Source organism: Podarcis melisellensis (genome assembly GCF_964234715.1).
Source record: "Podarcis melisellensis genome assembly, chromosome: 3".
Classification (NCBI taxonomy): Eukaryota; Metazoa; Chordata; class Lepidosauria; order Squamata; family Lacertidae; genus Podarcis; species Podarcis melisellensis.
In genome coordinates this window covers 3,215,923-3,239,848 of record NC_138530.1, presented here as the reverse complement: position 1 = coordinate 3,239,848, position 23,926 = coordinate 3,215,923, and the positions used below count along the sequence as shown (strand labels likewise).

The 23,926-nt window shown below is 48.2% G+C and overlaps 1 protein-coding gene across 1 annotated transcript in view; it reads right to left on the bottom strand.

The window, feature by feature from the left end:
• The window catches only part of ELP3 (elongator acetyltransferase complex subunit 3), a 125,035-nt gene that overhangs the window by 53,615 nt on the left and 47,494 nt on the right, over positions 1-23,926 (bottom strand). Inside the window, exon 9 of the mRNA XM_081904108.1 lies at positions 10,824-10,950. Within this exon, the coding sequence (XP_081760234.1) occupies positions 10,824-10,950 (127 nt within the window). The remainder of the gene's footprint in view (positions 1-10,823; positions 10,951-23,926) is intronic.

Genomic DNA, 23,926 nt, shown 5'->3' with positions numbered 1-23,926 from the left:
AGGTTCACCTACGAGATCACCTTCGGTAAAAGGACCGCTGGATGGTTAAGTCCAGTCAAAGGAGACTATAAGGTTGCGGTGCTCATCTCACTTTCAGGCCGAGGGAGCCGGAGTTTGTCCACAGACAGCTTTCCAGGACCTGTGGCCAGCAGGACTAAACCGCTTCTGGTGCAACAGGACACCGTGACAGAAGCCAGAGTGCACGGAAACACCGTGTCCCTTAATGCCACAGCGGTACCTATTTATCTACTTGTGCTGGCATGCTTTCGAACTGGTAAGTTGGCAGGAGCTGGGACAGAGCAGCGGGAGCTCACTCCGTCACAGGGATTCGAACTGCTGACCTTCCGATCGGCAAGCCCAAGAGGCTGAGTGGTTTAGACCACAGTGCCACCGTCATCCCAACTCAAGATCGCTTTACCCCACAAATGCTCACTCGACTGCTTTGATCCGCAGACCTGGCACAGCTACAGGTGCCAAGCAATTCCCATTCTGAAGTTGTAAGAACTTGTTTACTGTGGCAGCACCTAACCTTCGGAACTCCCCGCCTATTGATCACAAGCAGGCGCCTTCACTGCATTCTTTTTGGCGCCTGCTAAAAACATTCTCGTTTAGGCAAGCCTACCCAGATGTTTAGAAAAGTTGATGTGTATTTCAGCCTGTTTCAGTATTCTAACTTTTTGTATGCTGTTTTAATTTTTGTTGTAGCATTTTGTAAACTGCTTTGAGGTTTGTTGGTTTTTGTTGGTTTCTTTACAATCAAGCGGTGTATCAGTCTCTACAGCCACAGCAGGCGTTGTAACCTTCCAATAGTTGGACTTCACCCACAAAGGCACAGCCCTCCATTGTCCCCCGAGACAGATGGATGCCAAAAACAATTTAGGCATTTGTTCCCCATAAATTTCAATCCTTGGTGAGGTCTACATTGAAAGAATACATGACTGAATTTGGATTGGTTGATGTTTGGCGCATATCACATTCTAGAAAAGGTGGCTATACATATATAATCAGTTCATCACAACTGTTTGGGAATAGAATATGAATAGAATATTTTCTGGCCCCTTCTCCATTATTACAGCATGTTACAACACGTCAAATTGGTACAATTGCTATTTCAGATCATGCACTATCTTGCTAGGCAGTTATCTGATAAGGTAAAAACCTCTGGCATGTGGTGTTTAAATATCTCACTCTTGGATGATGAGAATTTTAGTACACAGGTGGGTGCTGACCTTCAGGGATTATTCTTATTGCTAATGTGAGCTGATGTTGCTTTTCTTTTTCCTTTCGGTAATATTTGCAAAGAATACACACACACACACGCACCAAGGACAACATTTTGCAATAGCAGCAAACAGAAGGGACATTCTGTGCCAGCAGTTTTAGCATGCAAAAAATGAAACTGGAATAGGTTTGCCATATGTCCGGAAAATTCTGGACATGTACGGAAATCGGATGCTTAAAGTGGTGGCCAGGGGGGATTTTAAGAGATGTCCGGAATTTCCCACACGTATGGCAACCTAGGGCTTTTTTTTGGTTTTCTGTTTTTGTGTGTTCGTCACTAGACTTTCTGTCCTGCTTTGGCCACCGTCGGCTTCCTTTTCATCCCTGGCTTCTGCCTCCTGCCACTGGCACCTCCTGCCATATTGCAGCCCACAGGCATGGGTGAGGCAAAGCTCTCGGCGGAGGGGGTCTGTGCCAGGCATAGACAACCTCCCTTCTTTGGGTACCCCCTCCCTTTCTTTGGGTACCCCCTTTGAGCTCCGTCTCTTAAATGTGGGGTGGGGGTTGCCACCTCAGGCTGAGCGCGGAGATCTGCTGAGGCTGGGGCTGTATTCTGAATATCATCATCACCATCATTTTATTTGTACGCTGCCTTTCCACAGTTAAAACAATGCTCAAGGAGGCTTGTTGTTGTTGTTGTTTAGTCGTTTAGTCTAGTCTAGGATGGCAATGACAAACCTAGACAGCATCTTAAAAAGTAGAGACATCACCTTGCCAACCAAGGCTGTATAGTTAAAGCTATGGTTTTCCCAGTAGTGATGTGTGGAAGTGAGAGCTGGACCATAAAGAAGGCTGATTGCCAAAGAATGGATGCTTTTGAATTCTGGTACTGGAGGAGACTCTTGAGAGTCCCATGGACTGCAAGAAGATCAAACCTCTCCATTCTGAAGGAAATCAGCCCTGAGTGCTCACTGGAAGGACAGATCCTTAAACTGAGGCTCCAATACTTTGGCCACCTCATGAGAAGAGAAGACTCCCTGGAAAAGACCCTGATGATGGGAAAGATGAAGGGCACAAGGAGAAGGGGACAACAGAGGACGAGATGGTGGACAGTGTTCTCGAAGTTACCAGCATGAGTTTGACCAAACTGCGGGAGGCAGTGGAAGACAGGAGTGCCTGGTGTGCTCTGGTCCAGGGGGCCACAAAGAGTCGGACACGACTAAACGACTAAACAACAACAAAGTCTAGGATGCAGCTAGAAAAGGAATATCAGCTATTGTGGCAAGGTTAGGGCAATATGATTTGCAGGCACCGTTGCCTCTCTCCAGAGACACAAGAACTGCTCATGCATGAGGATGCTCTCGGTGAGTGATGGCCTGTGAGAGCAGGAGGCTTCCGGCTTGGGAATCAACATTATATTGGAATTTGGCCATTTGCAGTTGGGTTCACAGGTGAGAGGGCCACAATTAAACGAACACCGTTGACTTTTCCTCTTGCAGTTATTTAACATCTTTGAAATGTCAGGGATGCAACAGAAACAATTAATCTATAGGCAGAATGGAGGCGAGGGCTGCAAAGGTTCATCGCTCAGACCTCTAAGTTGCCCTGTGAACTATGGATTCATGATTCATAAGCAGTCCTTGCCGGCAGAGTGAGGGTTGGGGAGTTTTGCTGATTTTGAGTTAGAAAGAAAGAAAGAAAGAAAGAAAGAAAGAAAGAAAGAAACAGCAACAGAAGTTTGTCAACTATTCATAGAATGGCCAGGAAGTTTTGGTGTTTGGGGCGGGGGGGATAAGCCTTCATCACACAGTCCATAGCTCATGCACACACATTGTGCTTGGGGCTGTACAGTGTGAGCAACACACGAGCACCGAGATCTAGGAAAACAGTCTAAAAATATTTAGTGCCTGCTGCCAAGATGCTTATTTATCAAAAGGAGAAGGTGTGTGTGTGTGTGTGTGTGTGTGTGTGTGTGTGAGAGAGAGAGAGAGAGAGAGAGAGAGAGAGAGAGACAGAGAGATCAGCCATTAAGTTGTCCATAGTTCAGCTGACTGCAATTTGTCTGCAATTGAAAGCGATTATTTCAGGCACTTAGGGAGCGTTGAACAGAGCTCTAGAAAGCATTTTCAGAGGCCTGATCACCTCAACACCTTCTGGCCTGACCTTGATAATGTGCCTGCGGGGAAGTCACAGGACGGATTTGGCACACAGTCGATGCTGCCTGCCAAAAAGGGCAGGTTTTCGAGGGACGGGAGATTTCACGGCGCCGGTTTAAGAACGACTCAGGATCAAGTTGCCTTGTTCATGCAAGGATGGAGAGAAGGCACCTTCCTTCCTTCCCTTTTATTTCAAGTTTTTAAATCCACATCTACAGATCTACAGCACAGGGGTGGGCGACATTTCTCAGCCCGAGGGCCTGATTCCCTTTTGCGCAGCTTTCTGGGGGCCACACGCCAGCGGTGGGCAGGGCCAGAGGCAGAAGTAGGGCAACAAATGTAAATCTTACCTTTGTGCAGGAGGCTAGTATCTACGCACACTCCCTCTCCTCCATCCTAGGCAGACCACAGCAGACACACCCCACAGCCAGGGCAAGAACATGGTGCCAGGCAGGATCATTGAGGGGGTGGGGCCTGTGGAGGATCCTGGGGGCCAGCGAGGACTGCATCTGGCCCCCGGCTTGAGGTTCCCCACCCTGCTGCAGCAGAAGCGCCAGAGGCCTGAAGGGTTCGTTGGCCAGTTTTAGCCAGTATGAGACGTTCAGGCACATCCTGCCTTACTGGCCAGATGCCCTTCTAGTCCCACATCCCTCCTTGTTGTTGTTGTTGTTTAGTCGTGTCCAACTCTGACCCCCTGGACCAGAACACGCCAGGCACTCCTGTCTTCCACTGCCTCCCGCAGTTTGGTCAAACTCATGCTGGTAGCTTCCAGAACACTGTCCCACCATCTTGTCCTCTGTTGTCCCCTTCTCCTTGTGCCCTCCATCTTCCCCAACATCAGGGTCTTTTCCAGGGAGTCTTCTCTTCTTATGAGGTGGCGAAAGTACTGGAGCCTCAGCTTCAGGATCTGTCCTTCCAGTGAGCACTCAGGGCTGATTTCCTTCAGAATGGAGATGTTTGATCTCCTTGCAGTCCATGGGACTCTCAAGAGTCTCCTCCAGCACCATAATTCAAAAGCAACCATTCTTCAGCGATCAGCCTTCTTTATGGCCCAGCTCTCACTTCCATACATCACTACTGGGAAAACCACTGGGAACATCCCTCCTAACCCATTACAAAGAGAAACAGCCCTCTCCACACTGCCTCTGCTTCAGATCTTTTCTTTTCTCCAGCCACCCATTTCCCAAAGCTCTCCTTTCCCTGACGCTCGTCTCCCTTGATCTCCTATGCCCTGTTCCTTTTCTGCAGCCTGCCCAGCAGCTCCCCTGCACAGATTTATGTTGGGGATGGGGATACAGCCCGAAACTGCAGTCCTGGCCTGTGAGAACATGAGGAGAGCCTGCTGGATCCGGACCATGGTCCATCTAGTCCAGCATCCTCTTCTCAGATGCAAGCAGGACCCGAGCACAAGAGCATCTCTCCCCTCCTGAGGTTTCCAACAACTGGTACCTCCAATTGTGGAGGCAAAGCACAGTCTTTGTGACTAGTAGCCATGGCTAGACCTCTCCTATGCCATGAATTTGTCTAATCCTCTTTGAAACCATCCAAGTTGGTGGCCATCACTGCTTTCTGGGGAAATGAGTTCAGTTATCTCTGCCAGAGGTACTGGACAAAGGAGAGGCGTCCTATACCTATACCTGAAGGAGCGTCTCCTTCCCCATCGTTCAGCCCGAACACAGAGGTCCAGCGCCGAGGACCTTCTGGAGGTTTCTTCACTGCAAGAAACGAAATTACAGAGAACCAGGCAGATGGCCTTCTCGGTGGTGGTGCCCGCTCTGTGGAACGCCCTCCCATCAGATGTCAAGGAAACAAACAATTACAGTTGTACCTCGTGTTAAGAACTTAATACGTTCTGGAGGTCCATTCTTAACCTGAAACTGTTCTTAACCTGCGGTACCACTTTAGCTAATGGGGCCTCCTGCTGCCACGCAATTTTTGTTCTCATCCTGAAGCAAAGTTCTTCACCCAAGGTACTATTTCTGGGTTAGCGGAGTCTGTAACCTGAAGCGTCTGTAACCCGAGGAACCTGACTTTTAGGAGACACCTGAAGGCAGCCCTGTTTAGGGAAGTTTTTAATATTTAAGGCTGTATTGTGTTTTTACTATTTGGTTGGAAGCCGCCCCGAGTGGCTGGGGAATCCCAGCCAGATGGGTGGGGTAGTAGTAGTAGTAGTAATAATAATAATAATAATAATAATAATAATAATAATAATAATAACAACAGTTTAACCGTCTGCTGTGTGAAGAAGGACTTTTTTATCTGTCTTCAATCCTCCAACATTCATCTTTGTTGGACATCCATCAGTTCTGGTCGTCCACCCCCTTACTTAAAGGTTTAGGTTGGCCTTTGCTAACATGGTGTCCTTCAGGTGCTGCTGGACTCCCACTCAGTCGCAGCCAGCATGGCCAATGGTTAGGGAGCGGCAGTCCAAGACAAGTGGAGGGGGCCTCGGGTTGGCAATGGCTGGCCGAGGCAATTCGCTTTGACGGGCCAGCAGGGGAGTTTATAAAACGATCAGATTAATAGCTGGCATAAATCAAGTGCTCGGCAGGATTAATGAGGTTTTTAACAGAGCCTGCACCTCAAGACCGCATCAGGCAATAAAAAGGCGCACTTGTGAGTTGTCGTCACAGATGAAAAATGAGGCGACCCAGGGGGTAGACGGATGGGGGGAGGAAGGGGGTGGGGGCGGGATGATCCATGAATCACACTTGTTGTTCGGAACAAAACTGAGAGGATAGACGAACGCAGGAAAAGATGCGTTCGGGAATCCCCCCTTTTTGCTACATTCCGGTGTCAGGCGCCTCCCGAAGCCCTTTTCATGCAGACAGGCCTATGCAGCTGTTTACTCTTCTTCCATCATTTTAATGATCGTTCTGCTTTATTTTTATGGGTGTCTTGCCATATGTACCCTACACTTCTGAGATCTTCGTTGTTAGATAGATTAGACGGATTTTAATTTTTCTATTAATAGAATTGTTTGTATTATTATTACAGTGCCTGGGTATTTTATGTGAGTTGGTGGCATATATATTGCTGTTGTTGTTTAGTCATGTCCGTCTCTTCATGACCCCCTGGACCAGAGCACGCCAGGCACTCCTGTCTTCCACTGCCTCCCGCAGTTTGGTCGAACTCATGTTCGTAGCTTCGAGAACACTGTCCAACCATCTTGTCCTCCGTCATCGTCTTCACCTTGTGCCCTCCATCTTTCCCAGCATCAGGGTCTTTTCCAGGGAGTCTTCTCTTCTCATGAGGTGGCCAAAGTCTTGGAGCCTCAGCTTCAGGATCTGTCCTTCCAGTGAGCACTCAGGGCTGATTTCCTTCAGAATGGAGAGGTTTGATCTTCTTGCAGTCCATGGGACTCTCAAGAGTCTCCTCTTTATGGTTTAGCTCTCACTCCCATACATCACTACTGGGAAACCATGGCTTTAATGGCATATATATACTTTGATTAAATTAAAAAAATAAATTCTGGGGCATGAGGAAGAGTGGCTTCCAGCAACTGGCATTCAGAAGCTGCCTTCTACTGTGGAAAGGTTTATCTTAACTCCTAAGAGGTCCAAGTACACCAGGCTGAAGGAATAAGCCGCCTCCAGCGCAGTGGAAAACTCCAACTTCTAGAAAAAAAACACAACTTCTAACATTGTCAGGAAAGCAGCATTTCCCCTCTGCTCAGGGTAACTGTTGACGTTGCTGTATTCTCAATCTCACATCCTTCAAGCGGTGCACAAAGAACCAAAAACCCCCGGACATGGCTATTGATCTGCTTGGCAATTCCAGGGAGAGAGATTACCAAGGCGCTCCATCTTCAGATTCTCATTATCGCAGAGATAGATGATGAACTAAATGAAGCCTCACACAAGACAGGAAGCATTCAGGCAGCCGGTGCTATTATTGGAAGATTTATAATCCGTCTAATCTATTTAACAATGAAGATCTTGGAAGCAATGGGACCTCTCCGCCGATTCTCAGCAGGGACCGTTAACTGAAAGACCACCAGTCCTTGTCATAGCATATATAGCATCACTCAGATCAGGGATGGAGAACCAGAGATACAACAGGTGATGTAAGTCTGTAACTCCTATCATCCCTGGGCATTGTCCATGAAGGCAGTGGATGACAGGAACTGGGAGTTCAACAGCAACTGGGCAGCCACAGATGTTCCCCCTCCCTGGCTTAGATTAAAGGGACCCCTGACCATTAGGTCCAGTTGTGACCGACCCTAGGATTGCAGCACTCATCTCGCTTTACTGGCCAAGGGAGCCGGCATACAGCTTCCGGGTCATGTGGCCAGAATGACTAAGCTGCTTCTGGCGAACCAGAGCAGCGCACGGAAATGCCGTCTACCTTCCCGCCGGAGCGGTACCTATTTATCTACATGCACTTTGACGTGCTTTCGAATTGTTAGGTTGGCAAGAGCAGGGACTGAGCAACGGGAGCTCACCCCGTCGTGGGGATTCGAATCACCGACCTTCCGATTGGCAAGTCCTAGGCTCTGTGGCTTAACCCACAGCGCCACCTTTCTGGCTTAGATTACCTGGGGAAATATTACTTGCAGTTGTGCACCCTACGGAGCATCGCCCCTGGCATTCTGGAATGCCCTTCCCTCTGCCATATGGGAAGCATAATAATAATAATAATAATAATAATAATAATAATAATTTTATTTATAGCCCCCCCTCCCCAGCCGAAGCCGGGCTCAGAGCAGCTAACAACAGTAAAATAACACAACATTCTAAAATCATTTCATTATAAAATCAGTTCAAATCAAATTAATGGCAACCATTGGGCTAGAGTTCTGTGAGGATTACAGGAGAGAGAGGGTCAGACTGTGCCTTGGCCAAAGGCCAGGTGGAACAGCTCTGTCTTGCAGGCCCTGCAGAAAGATGTCAAGTCCCACAGGGCCCTAGTCTCTTGTGACAGAGCGTTCCACCAGATCGGGGCCACAGCCGAAAAAGCCCTGGCTCTGGTTGAGGCAAGCCTAACCTCCCTGTGGCTCAGGACCTTCAGGATGTTCTTGTTTGAAGACCGTAAGGTCCTCCGTGGGACGTACCAGGAGAACTTGTCGTTTTATTTGTCTGCCGCCTTTCCATAGTTGAAACTATGCTCAAGACGGCTTACAACATGACAAGATTTACATAATTACCAACAGAACAAAAGTCATAAACAACAAATAATACACATCAAAAGATGCAAAACCAAATGGAAAACAATTTCCACATAAATCATAAAATCTGAAACTAAAAATACAACATCAATATCATTAACAATTTAAAATGACATAGATAAAAAATATCTATGCAACACCCATTGGTGGTTTCAAAGGACTTCTAATGATACAACCTCTGTGGTGTAGAGGTTAGAGTAACGGACTAGGACCTGGGAGACCAAGGTTCAAACTCCCACTTGGCCACAAAGCTATCTGGGTAACCTTGAGCCTGTTGCAGCCTCACAGCCTAACTTCCTAACAGGGTTGTTGTGAGGATTAAATAAGGAGGAGAAGAACCATAAGTGCCACCTTGAGCTCATTGGAGAAGAAGGCGAGATATAAATGCAACAAGCAAGCAAACAAACAACCTCTTTTGCCCATGGTTTCCCTGACTCATAAAGTTTGGATCTTGTTTTTACTTAATCCCTGCTCTTATCTCTCTTTTTTTGTATAATACTCTCCAGTATGTTCTTATGATACTGTTTGATTGTTTTAATATTAGGGGCAGATGGGGCTCGTCAACCTGGGAAGGTAGAATCATAGAATCATAGAGTTGGAAGAGACCACAAGGGCCATAGAGTCCAACCCCCTGCCAAGCAGGAAACACCATCAGAGCACTCCTGACATATGGTTGTCAAGCCTCTGCTTAAAGACCTCCAAAGAAGGAGACTCCACCACACTCCTTGGCAGCAAATTCCACTGTCAAACAGCTCTTACTGTCAGGAAGTTCTTCCTAATGTTTAGGTGGAATCTAATCTAGTAACCCATCTACTAGATGGGAAACTCTGACCCTAAAATTCTGCTGCCTTATGGGGTATCTTTGGGAGAAGAAAAGGCTCAGGAGGAAACTCTACGCAAATCCAGAGTGGAGTTCCTAAGGCGGTTGGATGGCACCTTGTACGCCTCCTTCCGGCAACTCCTGCAGCCAAACTGGTGCCAAATGTCCTGTTCTGCTTTCCTTTGGACCACATCAGCGAGGCTGAGAGGTGGGTCTTGTCGTCTGGCCAGCCCAGGACCTCCAGACACACTGCCCTGGAGAGGTGACTTTGGTTCTGCTGGCACAGCAGTTTGACTTCACCCCCAGAGGCACACTCCATTGTCTCTCGAGACAGATGGAGGACAACAACAGGCGGTTGTTATATTGCATTTGTATAGGCCCCAGTACTACTCCACCACTCTTGTCTCTGAACCTGAGCCTGCTTCAGCTAACGTTCAGCTTCCCTCCATGGCAGAACAGCATTGGTTGCTGCCCATCAAGACTGTGCCCTGCCTGCATGGACAAATGTAGCAATGATTCTGGGTATCAGTTGATGGAAATCGCAAGTGAAGAGGGTGCCCTGCTTGTGGGTTTCCCTTTGGAGAATCTGGCTGGCCACTAGATGGGGCCCTTTTGGCTTGATCCAGCAGCCAGGCTCTTCAAATGTTCATGGTACCTCCTTGAACATGGACTTTTTGCCTGAACTGGGATCAGTGTCCACACTGTAGCTTTTCCAATTGCACTGGCTCCCGGTAGAGTACAGGGTCAGGTTTAAGGTGCTGGTTTTGACCTTTAAAGCCCTATGCGGCCTAGGACCCTCGTATCTACAGGACCGCCTCTCCTGGTATGCCCCGCGGAGGACCTTAAGGTCCGCAAATGACAACACTTTGGAGGTCCCAGGTCGCAAGGTGGTTAGATTGGTTTCAACTAGGGCCAGGGCCTTTTCAGTACTGGCCCCGACTTGGTGCAACGCTCTGTCACAAGAGACTAGGGCCCTGCGGGATTTGATGTCTTTCCGCAGGGCCTGCAAGACAGAGCTGTTCTGCCTGGCCTTTGGTTTGGACTCAGCCTGACCCTTATGTTTCCCTCCCCTTATGGTTTTGATCTATGGGCTACTATTAAAATGAGGCTGCATTTTAAGTTGCATTTTAACCTGTATTTTAAATTGGTCCCCCCCTCCCCTATTATATTTTTATTGTAATTTTACTGGTGTTAGCCGCCCTGAGCCCGACTCCGGCCAGGGAAAGCGGGGTATAAATAAAATTTATTATTATTATTGCAAGTTAGCCAGGATCCTGATAGAAAAGGGAATCTGGGGGTTCATGGGGAAGGGACCTTGGTTACCCTTTCAGCCCTTCAACCTTGACTCTGAACTGTGTCTTCCCTAAATCCCCGAGAAAGGACCACAATCAGAGGCCAACGGAACAGCAGCCAAAACGAGTTCAAACAGAAGCAACCTGTGCCCTTGAGCCACTCTTACCACAAACTGATCGATGTCTCTCTCGAGTCCCATGTTGGGCAGGTCTGGCATCATGTGTGCCACCACTTTGAACCCGGCGTCTTTGGCTAGGTGGAATGATTCGCAAACAGCCTTCACCGTATGGCCCCTGGGGGGGAGAGGGGAGGAAATGGGGGTTAGAAAAGTGGGTCTTGGGTACAATATAGAGTTTGACAAATGGAAGGCACTATGGTGTAAAGATATGAATTTTTCTGCATGCACGACACTCAAGGAAAATATGTACAAGATGATGTACAGATGGTACATAACGCCGATAAAATTGCATAAAATTTATAGAACGGGAGATAAATTGTGCTGGAAATGTAAGAATAAGGAGGGCGAATTCATTCACATGTGGTGGACGTGCGAGATTCTTAAAAAAATTTGGGAATCCATCTATAATGAGCTAAAAAAAATTCTTAAATACAGGTTTGCTAAAAAACCTGAAGCTTTCCTGCTGGGGATAATTGGTAAGGACATCAAAGAAGAAGATAGAACCTTTTTTCAATATGCAACAGCGGCCGCCAGAACCCTCATAGCACAGCACTGGAAAACATCAAAAATCCCAACTCTACAGGAATGGCAATTAAAATTATCTGATTATTTAGAACTGGCAAAATTGACACAGAAAATAAGAAACCAAAAAAGCACAAAATTTAGCTGTGAGTGGGATAAATTTAGGACATATATGGAAACAGAGACAAGGGGAAAAACAAAATGTTAATCAGTAATATATATGTATTCAAAAAATCACAGTAGGCACGAGATAGCGCTTACTATGTAAAAATTTTATTTTGGAATAGATACAGCAGATAGATAATTAAGATAACATTATCCAAAATCGAGATAAAAGGAAGTCGATTAATGTTGTTGTAAAATCAATGTAAGTCGAGTTGTTTATGTTGTATGTATTTAATGTTTTTCTTTTTCTTTTTCTTTTTTTTGTTTTGTTTTGTTTGTTCCTGTCTTCTGTATGTTTTGTGAAGTATATCTGTCAGGGAACTGACATCTAAAGCGCCGGAGGCGCAAAGGCTCACTGAGGGTGAGAGAGCAGTAGCAGCGGAAGAGGGAACCAGTAGAGGGCGAGCAAGAACTCCAAGGGAAAGTGAGTCGGAGGGATGGCTCAGAGACGCTTCAAGCGAAACCAGTGGGGAGGTCTCAGGACCTCCTATAGGGACACCCACACCTCGACGGAAACTGTCACGCCGAGAGGCCAGACGACGTGTTTCCGTTAAGGAGCTTTTATGTTGGAAACGTTTCCGAAAGCAGCCACTTTCGGATTCTACTAGTGATTGACGCAGCCATGCTGGAGGGGCTCCGTCACAGGCAGAGGTTTGAAAGCCTGATCAAACTCTGAGGGACTTGCATTTTACGCACAAGCAGCTCATCGTCCCATCACAGCAATCCGAAAGTCTCCGAAAGCCAGCTTGTGCAGGGAGAAGCATCATGAGCAATCCAGCCGGAACCGGGGAAGCAGGAGCAGCTGGAGGAGGTCCAAGCCTGGAAGAAAGGTACAGGGCGTTGGAGATCCAGTTGGCGCTGCAAACGGCGAGGCTTGAGGAGAGGAGGGCTCAGGATGCAGAAAAGGGAAAGGAGAAAACCACCCCGCTCGCCAGAAAGGTGCCAGGATTGGTGCAGAAATTCGGGGGGGATCCCAGGAACTATCATGCCTTTAGAACAGAGATGCAATACGCTCTAAACTTGCAGTTTGATGACTTCCCCGATGAGGAATCGCGAGTGGCGTATGTGATTGGCCATCTCGAATCCGGGGCGAAAGATTGGGTTAGACCCCTGATGGCAGCGAATAATGAGATCTTAAAGGACACGAGGAAGTTTTTTCGTGCCATGGACCTGATGTTTTCCAGCGATATTGAGCAGGGGGTGGTGCGAAGGCAGTTAATGGCTTGCCAGCAAGGAAGCAGATCTGTCCGTGAGTACTGGACTGAATTTACCATGTTGATTCACAAATTGGGGTGGGACCTATCGGCGGAGCCCATCCAAATGCTTTTCGAAGAGGGGCTTTCTTCAACCGTCAAAGATGAGCTTTCCCGGGGCCCCAGGGCGGAGTCTATGGACCAGTTAACCAAATCTGCGCTGGCCATAGGAGCGCGCCAGGAGGCGAGGGCTATGGAAAAGCGGGAAGGGAAAGGAGACCGTTGGAGGGAGTTCCGCATTCCAGACATTCCAGAGCCACCTTTCCCGCCGGCAGAGCCGATGGAAGTTGGAACAGCGCGGGCGCGCGCAGTTTCAAATCCCAGTGAAGGGCGGAAAAAGGAGGGAAAGAGCGCCAAGAGATGTTATCTCTGCCAACAGCCAGGGCACTTTGCCAGAGTTTGCCCACAAAGAAAGGAATGGCAAGGGATGGCAGGAGCTGTTGGGGGAAAGGAAGAGGAAGGCAAGGAGCAAGTAAAAGCCAACGCCTGGCTGCCACCGTTGGGGCACAGCAGCCAGGCCAAAGAGCAATGAAAGTGCCCATGCCAGAACCCCCCAGACCCGCTTTAGTGATAGAGGTGTTACTAGAACTGCCAAACGGACACCCACTAAAGGTCAAGGCGCTTTTGGATTCAGGCAGCTCCTGTAATTTCATGAGTAAGGAGTTTGCAGCTGAGCACCAGATACAGACTATCCCTTTAAGTAACCCCTTGCAGGTGACTACGATTGACGGCAGAGAGCTGTTGGGGGGAGAAGTTAGCCAACAGACTGTCCCGATGATAATGAGAGTGGCAAGGCACACCGAACAGATAGCGTTTAATGTGGCCATCCTGGGAGGAGCGCCCATCATTTTGGGGATGAGCTGGCTGGCGCTACACGATCCGCTAGTGGGCTGGCATCAGAGGGTGGTCTCCTTTGGGTCAGCGCATTGCCTAGAACACTGCAAGGAGGGGAAGGTTTCGGGAGGAGACAGAGTCACCCTAGCGGGGATGGAAGTGATGGACAAAGGGAAGGTGCCCCCGCAATACGCAGATCTGAGCAACGTATTCAGCGAAAGGGAAGCAGACAAACTGCCACCGCATAGACCCTTTGACTGTCAAATCAACCTACTCCCAGGGGCCCAACTCCCAGTAGGCAAGCTGTACGCCATGTCAGACAGGGAGATGCAGGAGCTGAGGGAGTTCATTGACAAAAACTTGAAGCGAGGTTTCATCAGAGAGTCCCGAGCGGTGGGGGGCAGCCCAGTGTTCTTTGTGGACAAAAAGAACACAGACAAACCGAGACTGGTGTGTGACTTCAGGGCCCTCAATGCAGTGTCGGAGCCCCTGGCTTTCCCTATGCCCCGAATTGATGACATTTTGACCAGAGTAAGGAAGGGAAAGATTTTTACAAAACTGGACCTGCGGGGGGCGTACAATCTGATACGCATAAGGAAGGGAGATGAATGGAAGACCACCATGTTTACCCCGTTGGGAGCCTTTGAATACCTCGTTATGCCCTTCGGTCTACAAGGGGGCTCCGCGTGGTTTCAAGCTTTTATAAACCACGTTCTGGGACCTTTGCTCTACAAGAATTGTGTGGCCTTTTTAGACGACGTGTTGGTGTATTCGGAAAATGAGGAACAGCATGTGAGGGACGTTCGAGAAGTGTTGGGCAGGCTGCAAGCCAACCAGCTGTGGGTGAAACTGGAGAAGTGCCAGTTTCATACCAAGGAGGTGGAATTCCTGGGGTACCGCTTGTCAGACAAGGGATTGGCCATGGATCCAGGCAAGGTCCAAGCGGTACTGGAATGGAAGACACCGAAGACCAAGAAGGACGTGCAAAGATTCTTGGGATTTGGGAACTTTTATCGGAAGTTCATCAAGAACTTTGCCCACTTGACGGCGCCCATCACCGACTGTCTCAGCAGCAAGAAGAAATTTGTTTGGACGGCAGAGGCGGATCGAGCCTTTGAAGAACTGAAAAGGGCTTTCGCCTCGGAAGAACAACTTCTGCATGTGGATTTACGAAAACCCATGAGAGTGGAAACAGATGCATCCGACCGGGCGGTAGGGGCGGTCCTTCTTCAACCGGGGAGGATTGCGTCGGAGTGGAGACCGTGTGCCTTCTTCTCGCGGAAGCTGAATAAGTCCGAGAGGAATTACACGGTGTATGACAGGGAACTACTTGCCATTCACGAAGCATTCCGGAGGTGGAGACATTTATTAATTGGGGCACAACACAAGGTGCAAGTGTGCACCGACCACAAAAATTTAGAGTATTGGAGAACAGCTCGAGTGCTCAACCAACGACAAGTGAGATGGGCACAGGAATTCTCCAAATTTAACTTTGAGATTTGTTATGTGCCAGGCCCAGAAAACGTCAGGGCGGACGCGCTCTCACGCAAACCAGAATATTGGGAAGGGGAGGGGGTGATCGAAGAGAGACATGTCATCCCGGAGGACCGCTGGGTGTGTGGGGCGGCGATGGTGGGGCAACGAGAACTGGTGGAGGAAACGGAAAATGATGAATATGCCCAGGATAAGCTCAGAGGTCTCAGGGGGGAGGGCGAGAGCCCCGGAGGTTTTGAGGAAAGAAATGGGGCATTGTATTACAAAGGGGCACTGTATATACCCGAAGGTGAATTGAGGGGGAGAGTACTCAAGCAGTTGCATGATAGCCCCACGGCGGGACATTTTGGGCAACACAAGACCATGTGGTTGGTTACCAGGGAATTTTGGTGGCCTAAGGTGAGGGAAGATGTAAGGGAGTATGTAAGAGGGTGTGACCAATGTCAGCGAGCCACAGGGGAAAGAAGGGCGCCGGCAGGGTTATTAGAACCTTTACCCACACCAGAACGGCCTTGGGAAGCGATATCAATAGATTTTATGACGGATCTGCCAAGGTCCAAGGGGAAAACAGCCATCATGGTAGTAGTAGACCTGTTAACTAAGATGTGCCACTTTGTAGCATGCTCACATGCAGTCACAGCGGAAGAAACGGCGAAGTTGTTTGTGGAACATATCTTTAGGTTGCACGGGGCTCCCTCGAGGGTGATCTCAGATCGAGGCAAACAATTTACTTCCAGGTTCTGGAGGAAGCTCATGAGCTTGTTACACGTGGAAGTCAATTTTTCAACTGCCCGGCACCCTGAAACCAACGGGCAGGCGGAAAGGGCAAATGGCATTCTTCAACAATATCTTAGGTGTTATGTCAATGACAGAGAGAACGATTGGGTCGAAAAGTTGGCGTTGGCAGAATTTGCCTACAATAATGCGGAGAATGTGTCCACAGGGATGAGTCCCTTTTTGGCTAATTACGGGTGTCACCCCAGGGCATTTCCAGGGGAAGGAGGGGAGAGATGGAGCGTCCCAGCGGCTGAACATTTTGTAGAAGAGATGGAAGCCATCCATCAGCAGCTCCAGCTCAACTTAGAAAGGGCTAAGGCACAATATAAGAAGCAGGCAGACAAGAACAGAAGGGAAGGTGAAACCATAAGGGTGGGGGATCAAGTGTGGTTGTCAACCCAAGGGTTGCCGTTCAAAGGGGGTTGTAAGAAACTGAGGCCCAGAAGATTGGGACCCTTTGAGGTGATTCAGCAGGTCAACCCGGTAGCTTTCAAACTCCGATTACCCAATCACATGAAATTGCACCCAGTGTTCCACAGGTCGTTACTGTCACCATACAGGGGAGGAGGTGAAGGGGAGCACGTCAGGGGACCAGCCTTGGAAGAGAGGGAACGCCGCAACCATGTAGCGGAAATCCTCGATTCCAGGTGGAAGGGAAATCAGGTGGAGTATTTAGTGGCGTGGGAAGGGGAACCGGAGTCAGAAAACACCTGGGTAAGTGCGCAGGAAGTCAATGACGAGGTTTTAACAGAAACGTTCCATCAAAGGTTCCCGAGGAAACCTCAGCCGATAGCAAGGTTTAGGAGGGAGTATTTCGGCACCACCGATGAGGAAGAGGAAATGGAAGGGTTCGCGGAGTCGGAGTTGGAAGAGGGAGTGGACTCTGATGACGAAGAGTACCTAGAGAGTAGGAACAGCAACAAGTGGAAGGAAGTGTTCGCGACGTCGGAAGATGAGGGAGGTTCTTTCAAGGGTTTTACCTCCTCACCGCCAGTAGGAGAGGAGACGGGAGGGGGTGAAGGGGGCCCTGGAGGGGAGGTGGATGTCAGGGAACTGACATCTAAAGCGCCGGAGGCGCAAAGGCTCACTGAGGGTGAGAGAGCAGTAGCAGCGGAAGAGGGAACCAGTAGAGGGCGAGCAAGAACTCCAAGGGAAAGTGAGTCGGAGGGATGGCTCAGAGACGCTTCAAGCGAAACCAGTGGGGAGGTCTCAGGACCTCCTATAGGGACACCCACACCTCGACGGAAACTGTCACGCCGAGAGGCCAGACGACGTGTTTCCGTTAAGGAGCTTTTATGTTGGAAACGTTTCCGAAAGCAGCCACTTTCGGATTCTACTAGTGATTGACGCAGCCATGCTGGAGGGGCTCCGTCACAGGCAGAGGTTTGAAAGCCTGATCAAACTCTGAGGGACTTGCATTTTACGCACAAGCAGCTCATCGTCCCATCACAATATCTATGCAAAATTTAATAAAAAATAATAATAATAAAAAGAAACGTGGGTACACACACAGAAGCAAGCATCTCATAAGAACATAAAAAGAGCCCGCTGGATCAGGCCAATGGCCCATCTAGTCCAGCATCCTGTTCTCACAGTGGCCATCCATTTCTTTTTCATTTTTTTCTCCCATAGTGGCAATTTTGCTTCAATGACAATGTTTATTTTTTTGGCCATTAAAAAATGTCACTTGACAAAACCTTTAAAAAGCAAAACCGGACAACTAAATTTCTTAGCACAGTTCAAAAACAACTTTCCTCCCAAAATAGTTATTCTCTCATTTCTCCATCTTCTTCTTCCACACCCCTAATATAAAGGACATTATTGCTTATTTAACTTATTTGCAGAATTCATCATGCGAAAGGCTGGGCTGGATGAATCCCAAGCCAGAATTCAGAAATTCAGAAAGAGGAGAGCGCAAAATATGGTCTGAAGCTCAACATCTAACAAACTAAGATCATGGCCACTGGTCCCATCACCTCCTGGGAAACAGAAGGGGAAGAAATGGAGGCAGTGAGAGATTTTACTTTCTTGGGTTCCATGATCACTGCAGATGGTAACAGCTGTCACGAAATTAAAAGACACCTGCTTCTTGGGAGAAAAGCAATGACAAACCTTGGCAGCATCTTAAAAAGCAGAGACATCACCTTGCCAACAAAGATCCATATAGTTAAAGCTATGGTTTTCCCAGTAATGATGTATGGAAGTGAGAGCTGGACCATAAAGAAGGCTGATCACCAAAGAATGAATGCTTTTGAATTATGGTGCTGGAGGAGACTCTTGAGAGTCCCATGGACTGCAAGAAGATCAAACCTCTCCATTCTGAAGGAAATCAGCCCTAAGTGCTCACTGGAAGGACAGATCCTGAAGCTGTGGCTCCAAGACTTTGGCCACCTCATGAGAAGAGAAGACTCCCTGGAAAAGACCCTGATGTTGGGAAAGATGGAGGGCACAAGGAGAAGGGGACAACAGAGGACGAGATGGTTGGACAGTGTTCTCGAAGCTACGGACATGAGTTTGACCAAACTGTGGGAGGCAGTGGGAGACAGGAGGGCCTGGCGTGCTCTGGTCCAGAGGGTCATGAAGAGTTGGACACGACTAAATGACTAAACAACAAGAACATTGCACCTTATCAGAACTTCACCAAGGTGTCCTGATAATGCACCGTCAATATATTATTCTGCATTTGCAAGCTGCATGTTCATGTAGCCATCGATGGAGATGAGGTAGCCTTTGTATTCCACCCCCAACTTCAGCTTCACCATCGCTAGCTTCTCAGTCAGCCTGCTTTGGACTGAGAGGCAGACTCACAGCAACCAAACCAACCTAAGGGCGGCTGCGGCAATAAAAACATTACTAGCGGGCATCAGTGGTGTGCCCGCCAAAAAGAAAAAGCCACACAGTGGCCATTCAGATGCCTATGGGAAACCAGTAAGCAGGATTCAAGCACAAGAGCAACTCTTCCCTCCTGTGGTTTGCAACAACTGGGATACAGAAGCATCGCTTTTCTTTTTGGGGCTGATCCAGCAAAGACTCCTCTTAATGTTCTTATGTACTATAAGCAAGTCTTAAGCCCGAGGCACCATATAAATGAAGCCACAGGTTCCGCTCCTGCCTCCAACAGTTTTCTCCTCTGCGTATTTTTAAAGATTTGTTGGCATCTTGGCAGCAGGGACCTCGCTTCTCATCCCTCCCCCCCAATTCATATCTATATAAAGCCACGAAAAGAAGCAGAACACTCTAACCAAAACTGAACAGCTGGGACTTGTATTTTGCACCATTTGAAAGCAGGTACCAAACCTCATACCCTAAAGGCTTTCATTTCCTTGAACGATTGAAGCATCATCATTGCCCCTCGGATAAAATGCCTTGGCAGGCTTTGCAGAATGAATAGAAAGGCCGTCTCCCATTCGCATTGTTACAATTCCCACCTACCCCAAATTCTGTGGGATAGCCAGCCTCATAGAACCAATGTGCTTAAGCCTAATTAACGCATGAAGGATTGAATTACCATAGATGGGGCGAGCTCCCGTTGCACTTCCACCACTTTGGAACTAAAAATACTGCTCCTGCCAACCTAGCAGTTCGAAAGCACGTCAAAGTGCAAGTAGATAAATAGGTACCACTCCGGCGGGAAGGTAAACGGCGTTTCCGTGCGCTGCTCTGGTTCGCCAGAAGCGGTTTAGTCATGCTGGCCACATGACCCGGAAGCTGTACGCCGGCCAGTAAAGCGAGATGAGCAGCGCAACCTCAGAGTCGGTCACGAATGAACCTAATGGTTGAAGATATTTCACCCCTCCCATTGCAAGAATCTGCTGATGTTTCAGAAAGGAGGGGGCAGATTTTGCTCATTACTTATTCCGCTCCAGCCTGACTTCAAAGGGGGAGTCTGAGTGTTATCTGTGTGTAGATAAGGTCGCTGCTCATGCAGCTGTAACACTCAGTGCAATCCAGCGTCTCCATTTTGTCTGTAGTTAGTTTGTGTAGTAGCTGTAGAGAATAAAATAAGTTCTTCTACAGAAGCTGTTGTTCGTGTGGTTCATGCTCTGCTGTGCTCCGCTGACTACTGGAAGTGAGTTTGGTGCTCACAGCTCTGAGTTGTGAGTCCACAGCACTTAGACCTGCTTCCTGCGTGGAAGGTCTCTGGAAGTGCTTTCCAGCTCGCCTGGGCCAGTCGGGGCTGAAGAGGTTGAGCCCAGTCAGTGGCACTGGCTCAAAGGCAAAGCTGACAATGGTCAGGGGTCCCTTTACCTTTTACTAAGTTGCTCTGCTAGACTTAGCTATGTCCACTTCCCCATACCTTGCGGGGAATGTTCTCTCTCAGTCTACCTGACAAGCTCACCATGTGAGGAGGCCTGAGGGGGCTGCTCCAGTTTAGACCGCATGGCTCTCACAAGCTACTCTTGAGTTCCCATACAAATAATTTAAACACTTCCACCACTTTGGAACTAAACCAAGTTTTACCTCCTGCGCAATTTTTCTGAATGCTGCATGGAAAAGCACAAGAATCTGACATTTGGAGAGTTTGTAAATACAGTGGTACCTCGGGTTAAGCACCGCTTTAGCTAATGGGGCCTCCTGCTGCCGCCGCGCCACCGGAGCACGATTTCTGTTCTCATCCTGAAGCAAAGTTCTTAACCCGAGGTACTATTTCTGTGTTAGCGGAGTCTGTAACCTGAAGCGTATGTAACCTGAGGTACCACTGTAAACCATTTTTAACTTACCAAATGTGTGTTCTTTTTCTGTGCTAGGGGACACTTTTGGAACTGACTTTAAAGGAGGTATTTTAAAGGTCTAAATCCTATATTTCAGTACACCACTTAAGAGAGGTTCTGTACACAAAGAGGTTCAGAATTATTTTTAGATAAACATAAATAAAAATAATTCCTTTAGACCCTATGGGGGGGGCTTGCCGTCTGGGGAGCCATCCACACTGCCCAGCTTGCACCCTGGGGAGGTCACTTCAGTGTTGCTAATGCAGCAAAAACAATGTGGGAGGCAGCAGTCATGAGATACAGGTCTCTGCAGCTACAGCAGGTGATGCGATTCTCCAGCGGCTTGAATTCACCCCTGGAGGCACTCTCCATTGTCTCTTGAGCCAGACGGAGACCATCAACAACATCTTTCCACCTGGAGTTCTTTGCTCCCCGTATTCTGAACCTTCCAGAGGGCAGTGATTGTGATGCAAGAGGGTTTTTAAAAATAAAAATAGGAAACTGCCTTACGCTAGATGTTCCACCACTGAGCTATTACCCTTCCCCTACTGTATTGTTACAATACACAAGCAATGCACGGGACAATGCAGCGCTTGGAAATGACTGTGCCTTCCTGAGCAAAGTTCTCTGCTCACTCGTTGGCGCCTGCAGCCTTAGGGGTGTTTAAAAAAGGAAAGGGGAAGGTACCTGTTCAAATGGAAACACTCACAAAATGGTAAGTGCACAGGTTGTTAAGTAAACAAAGGCAGGAACGGAGGCTTTTCATACCGGCAAGAAGAAACGCCTTTTTCGCAGCAGCAGAGGTGCCAGAAGCCTGGCCATCAAAGGCACAGAAGTGAGACGCAAACATCTTGCTCCCTTGCCCTTCGCAGCTGCGGATCCTGCACAAGGCTTCTGTTTCTTTGGACAGACTTAGCAGCAATTTGGCGCAGGCGGGACAGTGTGAATTGGCTGCCACTGACCTCATCTGTCCTGAGAGCGAGTTTCTGTGGTGGTGGTGGGAGACAAAGCTGGATACGGTGTGGGCAGCAATGAAGGAAAATCTTAGCAGCAATGACGGGTGCCAGAATAGCAGGGAAAGAAAAAGGATGTGAGCTCGTTTGCTCCTTACCCTTCTGAGCTGAGGCTTCTTCTCTCCAAGACTAATTATGAACACTCATTTGCTGGTGATTTGGTATAGGTGACATGTGCGAATTAGCCCAACAAGGCAGGCCAAGAAGATTCTACCCACCCTGAGGGAGTGTTTGGGGATGGGGAGAGAGAAGCCAGGCACTCTGCAGGCATGGGGCTGCCCAGTGATGGTCAGTGGGGCGAACCACAAGGGGTGGGGGTCAGCGACTGCAGTCATATGAAAGAGGCAGATAGATAAAGGCCCGGGTACAAGATGGGGAAGTGGGGATAATAATAATAATAAATAATAAATAAATAAATAAATATAATAATAATAAATTTATACCCTGCCCATCTGGCTGGGCTTCCCCAGCCACTCTGGGTGGCTACCAACAAAGATTAAAAATACATTAAAATGTCACACATAAAAAACTTCCCTGAACAGGGCTGCCTTCAGATGTCTTCTAAATGTCAGGTAGTTGTTTATCTCCTTGACATCTGGTGGGAGGGCGTTCCACAGGGCGGGTGCCACCACCGAGAAGACCCTCTGCCTGGTTCCCTGTAGCTTTGCTTCTCGAAATGAGGGAACTGCCAGAAGGCCCTCGGCGCTGGACCTCATGTTGCCACCCTCCAGACATCTTGCAGAGGCAGTCACAAAGAATAATGATCACAGGACCAGGTCAGTTCATATGGGGAGAAGCAGTCTTTGGGGTACTGCGGTACCGTTTAAGGCTTTATAGGTTTAAAAAAAAGCACTTTGAATTGGGCCTGGAAATTAAATGGCAGCTGGTGCAGTTCAGTTGTGGCATCATTGTGTTGTATGCTTGAACTGTCTTGTCCTGTGAGGAACCTGGTCGCTGAATTCTGTATCAGCTGAAGTTTCCTAGCTGTCTTCAGAGGCAGCCCCAGGTATAATGTGAAGGAGTAATCTAACCTTGAGATTTTTATTATTGGAGAGAGCTAGAGCTGGACCATAAAGAAGGCTGATCGCCGAAGAATTGATGCTTTTGAATTCTAGTGCTGGAGGAGACTCTTGAGAGCCCCATGGACTGCAAGAAGATCAAACCTCTCCATTCTGAAGGAAATCAGCCCTGAGTGCTCACTGGAAGGACAGATCCTGAAGCTGAGGCTCCAAGACTTTGGCCACCTCATGAGAAGAGAAGACTCCCTGGAAAAGACCCTGATGTTGGGAAAGATGGAGGGCACAAGGAGAAGGGGACGACAGAGGACGAGATGGTGGGACAGTGCTCTTGAAGCTACCAGCATGAGTTTGACCAAACTGCGGGAGGCAGTGGAAGATAGGAGTGCCTGGCGTGCTCTGGTCCAGGGGGTCACGAAGAGTTGGACACGACTAAACAACAACAACATGGGTCAGGAGGGACCTCTACCTGCTGTCAACAACTTGGGGGGCTTATCAAAGCTGTCCCGGCCCACCTTCCCCGAGTTCTCCCTTAAGACATTCTCTTCAGCTCTGTATATTCTTCCCATTTCCATTTTATGCCTTGCCATTTCTCAATATTTCCATGCTTAACTGGTTTTTCAAAGGTGCTGCATTTTATATGCCTGAATTATGATAAAGTTGTTATTCGGCAATCTTGCGTAGGCAGAAAAGGCACGGCAGCTTCATAAATAAAAATATGCTCTTCAGTGGAAATATCCAAACTAAATCCTGTGTGATTTAACAGCTGGGAGTGTTAGGCTAGGAACTGGGAGGGAGACCAGGGTTTGAATCCCCACAAAGCAACCTAGGATTAAGGTTGCTGTCCCTCAGGCCAACATACCTCACAGGATGTTGTGGGAGTAAAATGGGGAGGAAGGGAACCATGTTGAGCTCTCTGGAGGAAAAGGGGGCATATAAATGCAATAAATAAACAAAACTAAATCCATACACTCACTTAAATTTACATAAAGAAAAATTATTCTCCTTTTGAAGGGGGTTGTCCCATCAGGGCAAGAAGAGTGTGAGGCTAAACATCCCACTGGCATAGCTGTCAACTTTTTCCTTTGCTTGCGAGGAATCCTATTCGGAATAAGGGAATTTCCCTTTAAAAAAAGGAAAAAGTTGACAGCTATGCCCACTGGTTGAGGGAACCAGCGGCAGGGGGGTAAGCTTGAGGGGAGAGTTAGGGGACTAACAGCACAACTGAGAGATGGTGTGCCAGTCACTGTGTGAAGGCCAATAATAATAATAATAATAATAATAATAATAATAATAATAATAATA